We start from the raw sequence: 16,382 nt of genomic DNA, 5'->3' as shown, positions 1-16,382 counted from the left end.
ACAGCAAAGACTTACAGCGTGTTGAGCAAAGATGGCGTCCATAAAGTACATCCGAACATGACATGACAATCAACAATGTCCCCACAAAGAAGGATAGCAACAAGTGAAATATTCTTGATTACTAAACCAAAGCAGATGCGGGGAATATCGCTCAAAGGAAGACATAAAACTGCTACAGGAAAATACCAACAAAACAGGAAAAGTCACCAAAATAGGAGCGCAAGGCCAGAAGTAAAACACTACACACAGGAAAACACCAAAAAACTCAAAAAGAGGTGATTTGACAGGTGGTGACAGTACACCTACTTTGAGACAAGAGCTATAGTGATGGTTATGCTTCAAAGTCATACCCAACAATTGGGACGACTTTTTACTGTCAACTGAGTTTCGTTTTTTAATGATTTCTGCTGGTGGTGTGCCTCCACATTTTTTCAATGCAAAAAATGTGCCTTGGCTCAAAAAAGGTTGAAAAACACTGAGATATTGTACAGTAACAGCACAAGTGGTATTGGTTATTGGCACACTGACTGCATCGGGTGCAGCGCGCACAGCGCCGTTTCCTCGAACCACTTTTGATTGGTCGACAATTCTGATTTAACTGAAAATGGACGAGAGAGAATATGAAAAATGTGTATTCATTATTGCAGTAATTCACAAAAACAAACTGAAAGACTCCGCCAAGGCTGCCCTTTGTCACCGATTCTATTCATAACTTTTATGGACAGAATTTCTAGGCGCAGTCAGAGCGTTGAGGGGATCCGGTTTGGTGGCTGCAGGATTAGGTCTCTGCTTTTTGCGGATGATGTGGTCCTGATGGCTTCATCTGGCCAGGATCTTCAGCTCTCACTGGATTGGCTCGTAGTCGAGTGTGAAGCGACTGGGATGAGAATCAGCATCTCCAAGTCCAAATCCATGGTTCTCGCCCGGAAAAGGGTGTAGTACCATCTCCGGGTTGGGGAGGAGATCTTGCCCCATGTGGAGGAGTTCAAGTACCTCGGAGTCTTGTTCACGAGTGAGGGAAGAGTGGATGGTGAGATCGACAGGGGGATCGGTACGGCGTCTTCGGTAATGCGGACGCTGTATCGATCCGTTGTGGTGAAGAAGGAGCTGAGCCGGAAGGCAAAGCTCTCAATGTACCGCTCGATCTACCTTCCCATCCTCACCTATGGTCATGAGCTTTGGGTTATGACTGAAAGGACAAGATCACGGGTACAAGCGGCCGAAATGAGTTTCCTCCACCGCAGAGATAAGGTGAGAAGCTCTGTCATCCGGGGGGAGCTCAAAGTAAAGCCTCTGCTCCTCCACATGGAGAAGAGCCAGATGAGGTGGTTCGGGCATCTGGTCAGGACCTCGGATAAGGGGAAGAAAATGCATGGATGGATGGATGGATATGAAAGTGACGGACCAAAATAGAGGGCTTTGAGTTGTGGCCCTTTCTGTGCTGTCTCTGGTGCCCTTTACCACAGGGTATTTTTTTGGCACACCAGCAAACCGCCTCCACTAAATCTCGTGGGACCTCGCCAACATCCGCCTGATTGGTAAATAACGGAATGAATGGAATGAATACACATATGAGGCTTATGTTTTTACTAATTAATTCAAAAATGATGATTCAATAACCTAAGCACTCAATGGCATGTGGGAGAAAATATAGCCGACTGCCATACCATAAAATAAAGCAAAGATTAGGGCATCAGATGACATGAAGACGTCTCCTCTGCCATCGTCTCCAACTGTGCGCTGCCGCTATTCATCCCAGCTGTATTAGATCATTCTCAGCTTTGATTAACGGAAGGACAGGATAATACTTGAGAGATGCGTTTAAGGTTTAGAAATGCCTGACAAAAGGTAGCTTCTATGGATGCTTGCCCGTACGTGACACGCACGTACGGGAAAGCAATCAAATGTTTGGAAGCGCGCAGGTGGGACCTGATATTCAGCTGGGAATGACTACAACAGTAAATAAACACAAGACATATATATACTCTAGTAGCCACAACACAACCAGGCTTATATTTAATATGCCACAAATTAATCCCGCATAACAAACACTTAGGTGTTTGTTATGCTAGCTACTAGCTACTAGCTCGAGCTAGCCCGTCCATATAACCCGCCAATGCAATTCAAACATCTGCACAACACACACAAAGGATCGTTCACCTAACCCAAGGTTCATAAAGCTTATATATTTAACCAAAGTTACGTACGTGACACGCACGTACGGGCAAGCAATCAAATGTTTGGAAGCGCGCAGGTGGGACCTGATATTCAGCTGGGAATGACTACAACAGTAAATAAACACAAGACATATATATACTCTATTAGCCACAACACAACCAGGCTTATATTTAATATGCCACAAATTAATCCCGCATAACAAACACCTAGGTGTTTGTTGTGCTAGCTCCTAGCTACCAGCCCGAGCTAGTTATAGCAAGCGATCAAATGTTTGGAAGCGTACTCACGGTATCGCGTCTGCGTCTGTGTATCCAAATCAAAGTCCACCTGGTAAGAGTCTCTGTTGTCCGAGTTCTTCGATCTTGACTGCATCTTTCGGGAATGTAAACAATGAAACACCGACTGTGTTGTGTTGCTGACTTCCCTCGCAAAATACTCCGCTTGGCACCGACAACTTTCTTCTTTGCTTGCTCAGCTTCTTTCTCCATAATGCAATGAACAAATTGCAACAGATTCACCAACACAGATGTCCAGAATACTGTGGAATAATGAGATGGAAACAGAGTTATTTCGTATTGGCTTCAATGGGGAAGCCATACCTCTGTTAAACTGGCTACATCACGCGCATACGTCATCCTCCAAAGGAATTTTCAACCGGAAGTTTAGCGGGAAATTTAAAATGTCACTTTATAAGTTAACCCGGCCGAATTGGCATGTGTTGCAATGTTAAGATTTCATCATTGATATATAAACTATCAGACTGCGTGGTCGGTAGTAGTGGCTTTCAGTAGGCCTTTAAGCTGTACATCAAGCAAGAATGGGAAAGAATTCCACCTGAAAAGCTTCAAAAATGTGTCTCCTTAGTTCCCAAACGTTTACTGAGTGTTGTTAAAAGGAAAGGCCATGTAACACAGTGGTAAAAATGCCCCTGTGACAACTTGGGGCATTGTGTTGCTGCCATTAAATTCTAAGTTAAGGATTATTTGCACCAAAAAAAAAAAGTTTCTCAGTTGGAACATTAAGTATCTTGTCTTTGCAGTCTATTCAATTGAATATAAATTGAAAAGGATGTGCAAATCATGGTATTCTGTTTTTATTTACCATATTTACTGGTTTTGTGTTTTGTAATAGCACTGTTACTTTTAGCACTACTACTGCCTAACACTGGTTGTGTATGTGCCCAAAGTTGAATTAAACTTTGGTAGGGTTTGGAGCTTTAGATGAGTCAGGACTGTAAATCTCTGCACGCTAACACAAGCCATGACACACAGCCAGTCACAGCTTTGTTTGGCAGGGTGTCGCTGTAATCCCCACACCTCCTGTGTGTGTTTGTCAGTGTCCTCCTGTGTCACTCTCGTCTCTATCCACCTCTGCCAGTGTGTGTTTGTACCTCTATGTGTGTGTCAGTGTTTGTGGATACTCCAGTCATGAATCTGACAGGCTTTGTTTGGGGAAAATGTTTTGTGAACCTCCTGCTCAATACCTGTTGTTACTCAGAAGTGACAACTCTCTGTCGAACAGTAGACCGCGGTGTGTTTAGACTCCTTGTCACGTTGGAAAACTGCCACGCTTCCCAGTTTCTGCTTCACAATGTCACAGTACGTGTTCGGATTGTTGGGGGTTACACGACGAGTTTAACATACGCGGGGCGTGGCTTGAAGGGATTCCATGGATGCATAACCGAACCACTGATTGATCAGCTGCTGTCGATCATGGTCACATGGGCAGCTCCAGAAACCTCAGATACTATATCCTCTTGAAAATGAGAGTCAAGAACGGGAAATGGACATTCACAGTGACTGAACATGTAAATACACGGTTAATAATTTTCAGCTTGGCGAAGATAAAAAAATAGAAGCTAACTTAGTTACAGACCTAACGTGATAGCAGGCTCAAATGCAGATTGAAACTAAATTTAAAAAACCCTGACTGGAAGGATAGACAGAAGATCAACAATACTATTAAACCATGAACATGTAAATACACGGTTAATAATTTTCAGCTTGGCGAAGCTAAAAAAATAGAAGCTAACTTAGCTACGGGGCTAACGTGATAGCATCAGTCTCAAATGCAGATAGAAACTAAATTTAAAAAAAACATGACTGGAAGGATAGACAGAAGATCAACAATACTATTAAACCATGAACATGTAAATACACGGTTAATAATTTTCAGCTTGGCGAAGCTAAAAAAATAGAAGCTAACTTAGATGTGGCAGCGGGCGTTGTACGCTTTTGACGACACCCCGGCCGCCATCAGAGTCGGCAAGAAACATATATTTCCCCAATACGTGACATGCACATAGCGACACGCACGTACGGGCAAGCGATCAAATGTTTGGAAGCCAAAGCTGTACTCACCGTAGTGCGTCTGCTATCCTGCTCAAAACACAACACAACCTCCTGGTGTTGGTGTTGCTACAGCCAGCCGCTAATACACCGATCGCACCTACAACTTTCTTATTTGCAGTCTCCATTGTCCATTAAACAAATTGCAAAAGATTCACCAACACAGATGTCCAGAATACTGTGGAATTTTGTCGAAGAAAACAGAGGTATTTGTACGGGTCCAAACACTTCCCTTGACCTCGTGACGTCACGTGCATACGTCATCATACCGCGACGTTTTCAAGCGGAAGTTTCGCGGGAAATTTAAAATGGCACTTTATAAGTTAACCCGGCCGTATTGGCATGTGTTGCAATGTTAAGATTTCATCATTAATATATAAACTATCAGACTGCGTGGTCGCTAGTAGTGGCTTTCAGTAGGCCTTTAATGAAAAAGTTGTTCGTTGTTTTGCTAACTAACTAACCAACCAACTAACTGATATACAAATCAACAATTGTTCCTTATCTCATTTCCTAAAAATGGCGTGAAAATCTGCCAGTAACTTTTTGAGTTATTTTGCGAGTTAGCTAACTGAGAAACCAACAGTTGTTTCTTATCCCATTTCGGACAATTACTTTAATGAAAACTTTTTTAGTTGTTTTGCTAACTGACTAACCAACCAACTAACTGATAGACAAATCAACAATTGTTCCTTATCTCATTTTCTAAAAATTGCGTGAAAATCTGCCAGTTGTTTTTTGAGGTATTTTGCTTATAAACGAACTGACTGACTGACTGACTGAGTAACGAGACAAACAGTTGTTCCTTATCCCATTTGGGACACTTTCTGTAATGAAAACTTCAGTTGTTTTGCTAACAAACGAACTGATAGACAAGCCTGAAAGTTGCGTGAAAACCTTCCTGTAACTTTTCGAACTATCTTACTAACGTCTAACTGAGAATCCAACAGTTGTTCCTTATCCCATTTTGGATGTTTCCTGAAAGTTTAAATGAAAATCCCCTGATCAATTATTTTTGTTATTTTGCTAGCTAACTGACAAAAACAACAGTTGTTCCTTATCCCATTTCGGACATTTACTTTAATGAAAACTTGTTTAGTTGTTTTGCGAACGAACTAACTAACCAACTAATTGATAGACAAACCAACAATTGTTCCTTATCTCATTTCCTGAAAATTGCTTGAAAATCTGGCAGTAACTTTTTGAGTTATTTTGCGAGTTAGCTAACTGAGAAACCAACAGTTGTTTCTTATCCCATGTGAGATATTTCCTGAAACTTTACATAACCTTTTGAGGTATTTTGCTTATTAACGAACTGACTGACTGACTGACTGACTGACTGAGTAACAGACAAACAGTTGTTCCTTATCCCATTTGGGACATTTTCGGTAATGAAAACTTGAGTTGTTTTGCTAAAAAACGAACTGATAGACAAGCCAACAGTTGTTCCTTATCTCATGTGAGACATTTCCTGAAAGTTGCGTGAAAGCCTTCGTAAATGAAAATCCGCCGATCAATTATTTTGTTATTTTGCTAACTAACTAACTGAAAAAAATAAACAGTTGTTCCTTATCCCATTTCGGACATTTACTTTAATGAAAACGTGTTTAGTTGTTTTGCTAACTAACTAACTAACCAACTAATTGATAGACAAATCAACAATTGTTCCTTATCTCATTTCCTGAAAATTGCATGAAAATCTGCCAGTAATTTTTTGAGTTATTTTGCGAGTTAGCTAACTGAGAAACCAACAGTTGTTTCTTATCCCATTTTGGACATTTACTTTGATGAAAACTTGTTTAGTTGTTTTGCTAACTGACTGACCAACCAACTAACTGATAGACAAATCAACAATTGTTCCTTATCTCATTTCCTGAAAATTGCGTGAAAATCTGCCAGTAACTTTTCGAGTTATTTTGCGAGTTAGCTAACTGAGAAACCAACAGTTGTTTCTTATCCCATTTTGGACATTTACTTTGATGAAAACTTGTTTAGTTGTTTTGCTAACTGACTGACCAACCAACTAACTGATAGACAAATCAACAATTGTTCCTTATCTCATTTCCTGAAAATTGCGTGAAAATCTGCCTGTAACTTTTCGAGTTATTTTGCGAGTTAGCTAACTGAGAAACCAACAGTTGTTTCTTATCCCATGTCGGACATTTCTTGAAACTTTACATAACCTTTAGAATTATTTTGCTTATTAACAAACTGACTGACTGACTAACAGACAATCAGTTGTTCCTTATCCCATTTGGGACATTTTCAGTAATGAAAACTTGACTTGTTTTGCTAAAGAACTAACTGATAGACAAGCCAACAGTTGTTCCTTATCTCATGTGGGACATTTCCTGAAAGTTGCGTGAAAGCCTTCCTGTAACTTTTTGAGCTGTTTTGCTAATTAACTAACTGAGAATCCAACAGTTGTTCCTTATCCCATTTTGGATATTTCCTAAAAGTTTAAATGAAAATTCGCAGATCAATTATTTTATTATTTTGCTAGCTAACTAACTGAAAAAACAACAACAGTTGTTCCTTATCCCATTTCGGACATTTTCTGAAACTTTATATAACCTTTTGAGTCATTTTGCTAACAAGCCAACTGACAGCCCAACAGCAACAATTACCTGGCAAAGGTAGCAAGTAATTTCAATGTGCAATGGGGAGGGTTAAACGATGTAACGGGACACATTCGGCTCGCTGACCATTACCCATGCCTTTGAATTTTATCGCGTCTTCGGTCTACCTGTACGGATTCTTGCTCATCCACGCAGACCAGACATTGGCTGGAAGTTACTGAGCAGCCTAGTTAGCTCTCTTGGTTGCTTTGTTGGGTCTATTCCGTGTGCGATATGTATATTTTATTGCTTTTTTGGTTTTTGTGTGTGTTTTTCTTTTGTAGAAATGGCACCAAGAAATGGCAGCTGGTTACTTCAGCTCTGTACTCTTTTATTCCCTTTTATGTCCTTTGTATTATTTGGTTTTTATTTTCCTGTGTTTTACCGTATTTTCCAGACTATAAGGCGCACTTAAAATCCTTTCATTCTCTCAAAAACAGTGACAGTGCGCCTTATAACGCCTAAAGTACGGAATCATTCTGGTTTTGCTTACCGACCTTGAAGCTATTTTATTTGTTACATGGAGAAATGATAAGTGTGATCAGTAGATGGCAGTCAATCATAAGAGATACGTGTAGACTGCAATATAATGGCAGTCACACACAAGAGATTAGTGTAGACTGCAATATGACTCAAATAAACAACACCAACATTTTATTTGTTCCATTGAAAATATAGCACATTACACACGGCGCTCAAAAATCTATCAAAATGTTTTAGTACGACTTTGGTAAGCTATGAAGCCGCACCGCTTGGTGGATTGTACTGTGTTATGGTGTGTGTGTATAAGGTAAGACATATTATCTGGATTTTTGTTTCACAATATTATGCAAAAGCAACCTTTCTTACCTCCTGGTACCTGCTGCAGTTTGGTACTAAGACTATGCATGTTGGCCTTTGGTTGACCCTTTGGTCAATAAAAATACAAACGGAGACGAGGCTTTGACTGCTCTTTTCCCCGCAGGCCTCAGAACATCCAGTGGTCCAAGATCAACGACACCTTACCCGAGCGGGCCGAGATCTCGGGACCCACCTTCCAGATTTCCCGACTGAGCCAATCGCACAATGGCACGTACCTGTGTCAGGCGCAGAACAACTTTGGACGAGCCGCCGACCACTACACCCTGCTGGTGTACGGTGAGTCTACTACCCCCTCCATCTTCCACTGCAGCTCGTGGGAATAACTTGTTCCCATTTTTCATCAATCCCTCCGCGGTAATTGCCACTTAGTTTTTCCAGCAAATTTTCTGTCCGATTCTCCTCTGTATTTTCTTTGTTGATTAACTCGTATTGATCCCGTCTTCCCATTGTCGCATTGTGGCGATTCTTTCAACAGAACAACAGGCTTTTTTTTTTGCATCCTGACGCTCGTCTCGTCTGTCTTTCAGTTGTATTTGCTTTCTTTGAATTTGTTGCACAACGGGGTGCTCCTGTTCAACAATATGCTCCAAAAAATGTTACGACAAAAATTTTACGACAAAAATGTTACGCCAACATGTTACGCCACAAATTTAGGCCACAAATGTTACGTCATAAATGTCACGCCAAAAAGGTTCGCCAAAAATGTTACGGCAAAAATGTTACGCCAAAATGTTACACCAAAAATGTTACGCCAAAAATGTTATGCCAACAGGCTTTTTTTTTGCATCCCGACACTCGTCTCGTCTGTCTTTCAGTCTTATTTGCTTTCTTTGAATTTGTTGCACAACGGGGTGCTTCTGTTCAACAATATGCTCCAAAAAATGTTACGCCAAAAATGTTACGCCAACATGTTACGCCACAAATGTTACGCCACAAATGTTACATCATAAATGTTATGGCAAAAATTTTACGGCAACATGTTACGCCAAAAATGTTACGCCAAAAATGTTCGGCAAAAATGTTACGCCAAAATGTTATGCCAAAAATGTTACGCCAAAAATGTTACACCAAAATGTTACGCCAAAAATGTTACGCCAAAAATGTTCGCCAAAAATGTTACACTAAAATTTTACGCCAAAAATGTTACGCCAAAATTGTTACTTCAAAACATTACGCCAAAAATGTTACGCCAAAAATGTTACACCAAAAATGTTACGCCAAAATTGTTGCGCCAAAATGTTACACCAAAAATGTTACGCCAAAAATGTTACGCCAACAGGCTTTTTTTTGCATCCTGACGCTCGTCTCGTCTGTCTTTCAGTTGTATTTGCTTTCTTTGAATTTGTTGCACGGTGGGGTGCTTCTCTTCAACAATATGCTCCAAAAAATGTTACGACAAAAATGTTACGACAAAAATGTTACGCCAACATGTTACGCCACAAATTTAGGCCACAAATGTTACGTCATAAATGTTACGCCAAAAAGGTTCGCCAAAAATGTTACGGCAAAAATGTTACGCCAAAATGTTACACCAAAAATGTTACGCCAAAAATGTTACGCCAACAGGCTTTTTTTTTGCATCCCGACGCTCGTCTCGTTTGTCTTTCAGTCTTATTTGCTTTCTTTGAATTTGTTGCACAACGGGGTGCTTCTGTTCAACAATATGCTCCAAAAAATGTTACGCAAAAAATGTCACGCCAACATGTTACGCCACAAATGTTACATCATAAATGTTACGGCAAAAATTTTACGGCAACATGTTACGCCAAAAATGTTACTCCAAAAATGTTCGGCAAAAATGTTACGCCAAAATGTTATGCCAAAAATGTTACGGCAAATATGTTACACCAAAATGTTACGCCAAAAATGTTACGCCAAAAATGTTCGCCAAAAATGTTACACTAAAATGTTACGCCAAAAATGTTACGTCAAAAATGTTACGCCAAAATTGTTACGCCAAAATTGTTACTTCAAAACATTACGCCAAAAATGTTAGGCCAAAAATGTTACACCAAAAATGTTACGCCAAAATTGTTGCGCCAAAATGTTACACCAAAAATTTTACGCCAAAAATGTTACGCCAACAGGCTTTTTTTTGCATCCTGACGCTCGTCTGGTCTGTCTTTCAGTCTTATTTGCTTTCTTTGAATTTGTTGCACAACGGGGTGCTTCTGTTCAACAATATGCTCCAAAAAATGTTACGCCAACATGTTACGCCAAAAATGTTACGCCAAAAATGTTACACCAAAAATGTTACGCCAAAAATGTTACGCCAACAGGCTTTTTTTTGCATCCCGACACTCGTCTCGTCTGTCTTTCAGTCTTATTTGCTTTCTTTGAATTTGTTGCACAACGGGGTGCTTGGGTTCAACAATATGATCCAAAAAATGTTACGCCAAAAATGTTACGCCAACATGTTACGCCAAAAATTTTACCCCAAAAATGTTACGCCAAAAATGTTCGCCAAAAATGTTACGCCAAAATTTTAAGGTCAAAAATGTAAGGCAAAAAATGTTAGGCCAACATGTTATGCCACAAATGTTCCGCCATAAATATTCCGCCAAAAATATTACACCAAAATGTTCAGCCGAAAATGTTCCGGCAAAAATGTTCCCCAAAAATGTACGCCAACATTTAACGCCAAAAATGTTACGCCAAAATTGTACGCCAAAAATGTACGCCAAAAATGTTACGGCAACATGTTACGCCAAAAATGTTACGCCACAGATGTTACGCCATAAATGGTACGCCAAAAATGTTACACCAAAATGTTACGGCAAAAATGTTACGCCAAAAATGTTATGCCAAAAATGTACGGCAAAAAATGTTACGCCAACATGTTATGCCACAAATGTTACGCCGTCTGTCTTTCAGTCTTATTTGCTTTCTTTGAATTTGTTGCACAACGGGGTGCTTTTATTCAACAATATGCTCAAAAAATGTTACGCCAAAAATGTTACGTCAAAAATGTTACGCCAACATGTTACGCCAACATGTTACGCCAAAAATGTAAGGCAAAAAATGTTACGCCACAAATGTTACGCCAACAGGCTTTTTTTTGCATCCCGACAACTTTTTTTGAAGCATTGTTGAACAGAAGCACAACGGGGTGCTTCTGTTCAACAATGCTTCAAAAAATGTTACGCCAACATGTTACGTCAAAATTTTACGCCAAAAATGTTACGCCAACAGGCTTTTTTTTGCATCCTGACGCTCGTCTGGTCTGTTTTTCAGTCTTATTTGCTTTCTTTGAATTTGTTGCACAACGGGGTGCTTCTGTTCAACAATATGCTCCAAAAAATGTTACGCCAACATGTTACGCCAAAAATGTTACGCCAAAAATGTTACGCCAAAAATGTTACGCCAAAAATGTTACACCAAAAATGTTCGTTAAAAATGTTACGCCAAAAATGTTACGCCAACAGGCTTTTTTTTGCATCCCGACACTCGTCTCGTCTGTCTTTCAGTCTTATTTGCTTTCTTTGAATTTGTTGCACAACGGGGTGCTTCTGTTCAACAATATGTTACACCAAAAATGTTACGCCAACGTGTTACGCCAACATGTTACGCCAACATGTTACGCCCAAAATGTTACGCCAAAAATGTTACACCAAAAATGTTCGCCAAAAATGTTACGCCAAAATGTTATGCCAAAATGTTACGCCAAAATGTTACGCCAAAAATGTTACGCCAACAGGCTTTATTTTGCATCCAGACGCTCGTCTCGTCTGTCTTTCAGTCTTATTTGCTTTCTTTGAATTTGTTGCACAACGGGGTGCTTCTGTTCAACAATATGTTACACCAAAAATGTTACGCCAACGTGTTACGCCAACATGTTACGCCAACATGTTACGCCCAAAATGTTACGCCAAAAATGTTACACCAAAAATGTTCGCCAAAAATGTTACGCCAAAATGTTATGCCAAAATGTTACGCCAAAATGTTACGCCAAAAATGTTACGCCAACAGGCTTTATTTTGCATCCAGACGCTCGTCTCGTCTGTCTTTCAGTCTTATTTGCTTTCTTTGAATTTGTTGCACAACGGGGTGCTTCTGTTACAGATAAGATGCTCCAAAAAATGTTACGCCAAAAATGTTACGCCAACATGTTACGCCAAAAGTTTTACCCCAAAAATGTTACGCCAAAAATGTTACGCCAAAAATGTTCGCCAAAAATGTTACGCCAAAATTTCAAGGTCAAAAATGTAAGGCAAAAAATGTTAGGCCAACATGTTATGCCGCAAACGTTACGCCATAAATGTTCCGCCATAAATGTTCCGCCATAAATGTTCCGCCAAAAATATTACACCAAAATGTTCCGCTAAAAATGTTCCCCAAAAATGTACGCCAACATTTAACGGCAAAAATTTACGCCAAACATTTACGCCAAAAATGTACGCCAAAAATTTACGCCAAAAATGTTACGGCAACATGTTACGCCACAAATGTTACGCCATAAATGGTACGCCAAAAATGTTACACCAAAATGTTATGCCACAAATGTTACGCCGTCTGTCTTTCAGTCTTATTTGCTTTCTTTGAATTTGTTGCACAACGGGGTGCTTCTGTTCAACAATATGCTCCAAAAAATGTTACGCCAAAAATGTTACGCCAACATGCTACGCCACAAATGTTACATCATAAATGTTACGACAAAAATTTTACGGCAACATGTTACGCCAAAAATGTTACGCCAAAAATGTTCGGCAAAAATGTTACGCCAAAATGTTATGCCAAAAATGTTACGCCAAAAATGTTACGCCAAAATGTTACGCCAAAAATGTTACGCCAAAAATGTTTGCCAAAAATGTTACACTAAAATGTTACGCCAAAAATTTTACGTCAAAAATGTTACGCCAAAATTGTTACGCCAAAATTGTTACTTCAAAACATTACGCCAAAAATGTTACACCAAAAATGTTACACCAAAAATTTTACGCCAAAATCGTTGCGCCAAAATGTTACACCAAAAATGTTACGCCAAAAATGTTACGCCAACAGGCTTTTTTTGCATCCTGACGCTCGTCTGGTCTGTCTTTCAGTCTTATTTGCTTTCTTTGAATTTGTTGCACAACGGGGTGCTTGGGTTCAACAATATGCTCCAAAAAATGTTACGCCAAAAATGTTACGCCAACATGTTACGCCAACATGTTACGCCAAAAATGTTACCCAAAAAATGTTACGTCAAAAATGTTAGGCCAAAAATGTTACGCCAAAATTTCAAGGTCAAAAATTCAAGGCAAAAAATGTTAGGCCAACATGTTATGCCACAAACGTTACGCCATAAATGTTCCGCCATAAATGTTCCGCCAAAAATATTACACCAAAATGTTCTGCTAAAAATGTTCCCCAAAAATGTACGGCAACATTTAACGGCAAAAATTTACGCCAAACATTTACGCCAAAAATGTACGCCAACAATTTATGCCAAAAATGTTACGGCAACATGTTACGCCACAAATGTTACGCCATAAATGGTACGCCAAAAATGTTACACCAAAATGTTACGGCAAAAATGTTACGCCAAAAATGTTATGCCAAAAATGTACAGCAAAAAATGTTACGCCAACATGTTACGCCAACATGTTACGCCAACATGTTACGCCAACATGTTACGCCATGAATTTAGGCCACAAATGCTACGTCATAAATGTTACGCCAAAATTGTTACGCCAACAGGCTTTTTTTTGCATTCCTACGCTCGTCTCGTCTGTCTTTCAGTTGTATTTGCTTTCTTTGAATTTGTTGCACAACGGGGTGCTTGGGTTCAACAATATGCTCCAAAAAATGTTACGCCAAAAATGTTACGCCAACATGTTACGCCAAAAATGTTACCCCAAAAATGTTCCGCCAAAAATGTTCCGCCAAAAATGTTCGCCAAAAATGTTCCGCCAAAATTTCAAGGTCAAAAATGTAAGGCAAAAAATGTTAGGCCAACATGTTATGCCACAAATGTTCCGCCATAAATGTTCCGCCATAAATGTTCCGCCAAAAATATTACACCAAAATGTTCCGCTAAAAATGTTCCCCAAAAATGTACGCCAACATTTAACGGCAAAAATTTACGCCAAGCATTTACGCCAAAAATGTACGCCAAAAATGTACGCCAAAAATGTACGCCAAAAATGTTGCGGCAACATGTTACGCCACAAATGTTGCGCCATAAATGGTACGCCAAAAATGGTACGCCAAAAATGGTACGCCAAAAATGGTACGCCAAAAATGTTACACCAAAATGTTACGCCAAAAATTTTACCCCAAAAATGTTACGCCAAAAATGTTCGCCAAAAATGTTACGCCAAAATTTTAAGGTATAAAATGTAAGGCAAAAAATGTTAGGCCAACATGTTATGCCACAAATGTTCCGCCATAAATCTTCCGCCATAAATGTTCCGCCAAAAATATTCCGCCAAAAATATTACACCAAAATGTTCCGCCGAAAATGTTCCGGCAAAAATGTTCCCCAAAAATTTACGCCAACATTTAACGCCAAAAATTTACGCCAAAATTGTACGCCAAAAATGTACGCCAAAAATGTTACGGCAACATGTTACGCCAAAAATGTTACGCCACAGATGTTACGGCATAAATGGTACGCCATAAATGGTACGCCAAAAATGTTACACCAAAATGTTACGGCAAAAATGTTACGCCAAAAATGTTATGCCAAAAATGTACGGCAAAAAATGTTACGCCAACATGTTATACCACAAATGTTACGCCGTCTGTCTTTCAGTCTTATTTGCTTTCTTTGAATTTGTTGCACAACGGGGTGCTTTTGTTCAACAATATGCTCAAAAAATGTTACGCCAAAAATGTTACGTCAAAAATGTTACGCCAAAAATGTTACGTCAAAAATGTTACGCCAAAAATGTTACGCCAACATGTTACGCCAACATGCTACGCCAACATGTTACACCAACATGTTACACCAACATGTTACGCCAAAAATGTAAGGCAAAAAATGTTACGCCACAAATGTTACGCCAACAGGCTTTTTTTTGCATCCCGACAACTTTTTTTGAAGCATTGTTGAACAGAAGCACAACGGGGTGCTTCTGTTCAACAATGCTTCAAAAAATGTTACGCCAACATGTTACGTCAAAATGTTACGCCAAAAATGTTACGCCAACATGTTACGCCAAAAATGTAAGGCAAAAAATGTAAGGCAAAAAATGTAAGGCAAAAAATGTTACGCCACAAATGTTACGCCAACAGGCTTTTTTTTGCATCCCGACACTCGTCTCGTCTGTCTTTCAGTCTTATTTGCTTTCTTTGAATTTGTTGCACAACGGGGTGCTTCTGTTACAGATAAGATGCTCCAAAAAATGTTACGCCAAAAATGTTACGCCAACATGTTACACCAAAAATTTTACCCCAAAAATGTTACGCCAAAAATGTTACGCCAAAATTGTTCGCCAAAAATGTTACGCCAAAATTTTAAGGTCAAAAATGTAAGGCAAAAAATGTTAGGCCAACATGTTATGCCACAAATGTTACGCCATAAATGTTCCGCTAAAAATGTTCCCTAAAAATGTACGCCAACATTTAACGGCAAAAATTTACGCCAAACATTTACGCCAAACATTTACGCCAAACATTTACGCCAAACATTTACGCCAAAAATGTACGCCAAAAATGTACGCCAAAAATGTTACGGCAACATGTTACGCCACAAATGTTACGCCATAAATGGTACGCCAAAAATGTTACACCAAAATGTTACGGCAAAAATGTTACGCCAAAAATATTATGCCAAAAATGTACGGCAAAAAATGTTACGCCAACATGTTATGCCACAAATGTTACGCCGTCTGTCTTTCAGTCTTATTTGCTTTCTTTGAATTTGTTGCACAACGGGGTGCTTTTGTTCAACAATATGCTCAAAAAATGTTACGCCAAAAATGTTACGTCAAAAATGTTACGCCAAAAATGTTACGCCAACATGTTACGCCAACATGTTACGCCAACATGTTACGCCAACATGTTACACTAACATGTTACGCCAACATGTTACGCCAAAAATGTAAGGCAAAAAATGTTACGCCACAAATGTTACGCCAACAGGCTTTTTTTTGCATCCCGACAACTTTTTTTGAAGCATTGTTGAACAGAAGCACAATGGGGTGCTTCTGTTCAACAATGCTTCAAAAAAATGTTACGCCAACATGTTACGTCAAAATGTTACGCCAAAAATGTTACGCCAACATCTTACGCCAAAAATGTGAGGCAAAAAATGTAAGGCAAAAAATGTAAGGCAAAAAATGTTACGCCACAAATGTTACGCCAACAGGCTTTTTTTTGCATCCCGACACTCGTCTCGTCTGTCTTTCAGTCTTATTTGCTTTCTTTGAATTTGTTGCACAACGGAGTGCTT

The 16,382-nt window shown here is 39.4% G+C and overlaps 1 protein-coding gene across 1 annotated transcript in view; it reads left to right on the top strand.

The window, feature by feature from the left end:
* The window catches only part of cadm4 (cell adhesion molecule 4), a 158,510-nt gene that overhangs the window by 50,401 nt on the left and 91,727 nt on the right, over positions 1-16,382 (top strand). The window contains exon 4 of the mRNA XM_062063949.1: positions 8,109-8,281. Within this exon, the coding sequence (XP_061919933.1) occupies positions 8,109-8,281 (173 nt within the window). The remainder of the gene's footprint in view (positions 1-8,108; positions 8,282-16,382) is intronic.

Source organism: Entelurus aequoreus, linkage group LG11 (assembly GCF_033978785.1).
Source record: "Entelurus aequoreus isolate RoL-2023_Sb linkage group LG11, RoL_Eaeq_v1.1, whole genome shotgun sequence".
NCBI lineage: Eukaryota > Metazoa > Chordata > Actinopteri > Syngnathiformes > Syngnathidae > Entelurus > Entelurus aequoreus.
This window is presented reverse-complemented; position numbering and strand designations above follow the sequence as displayed.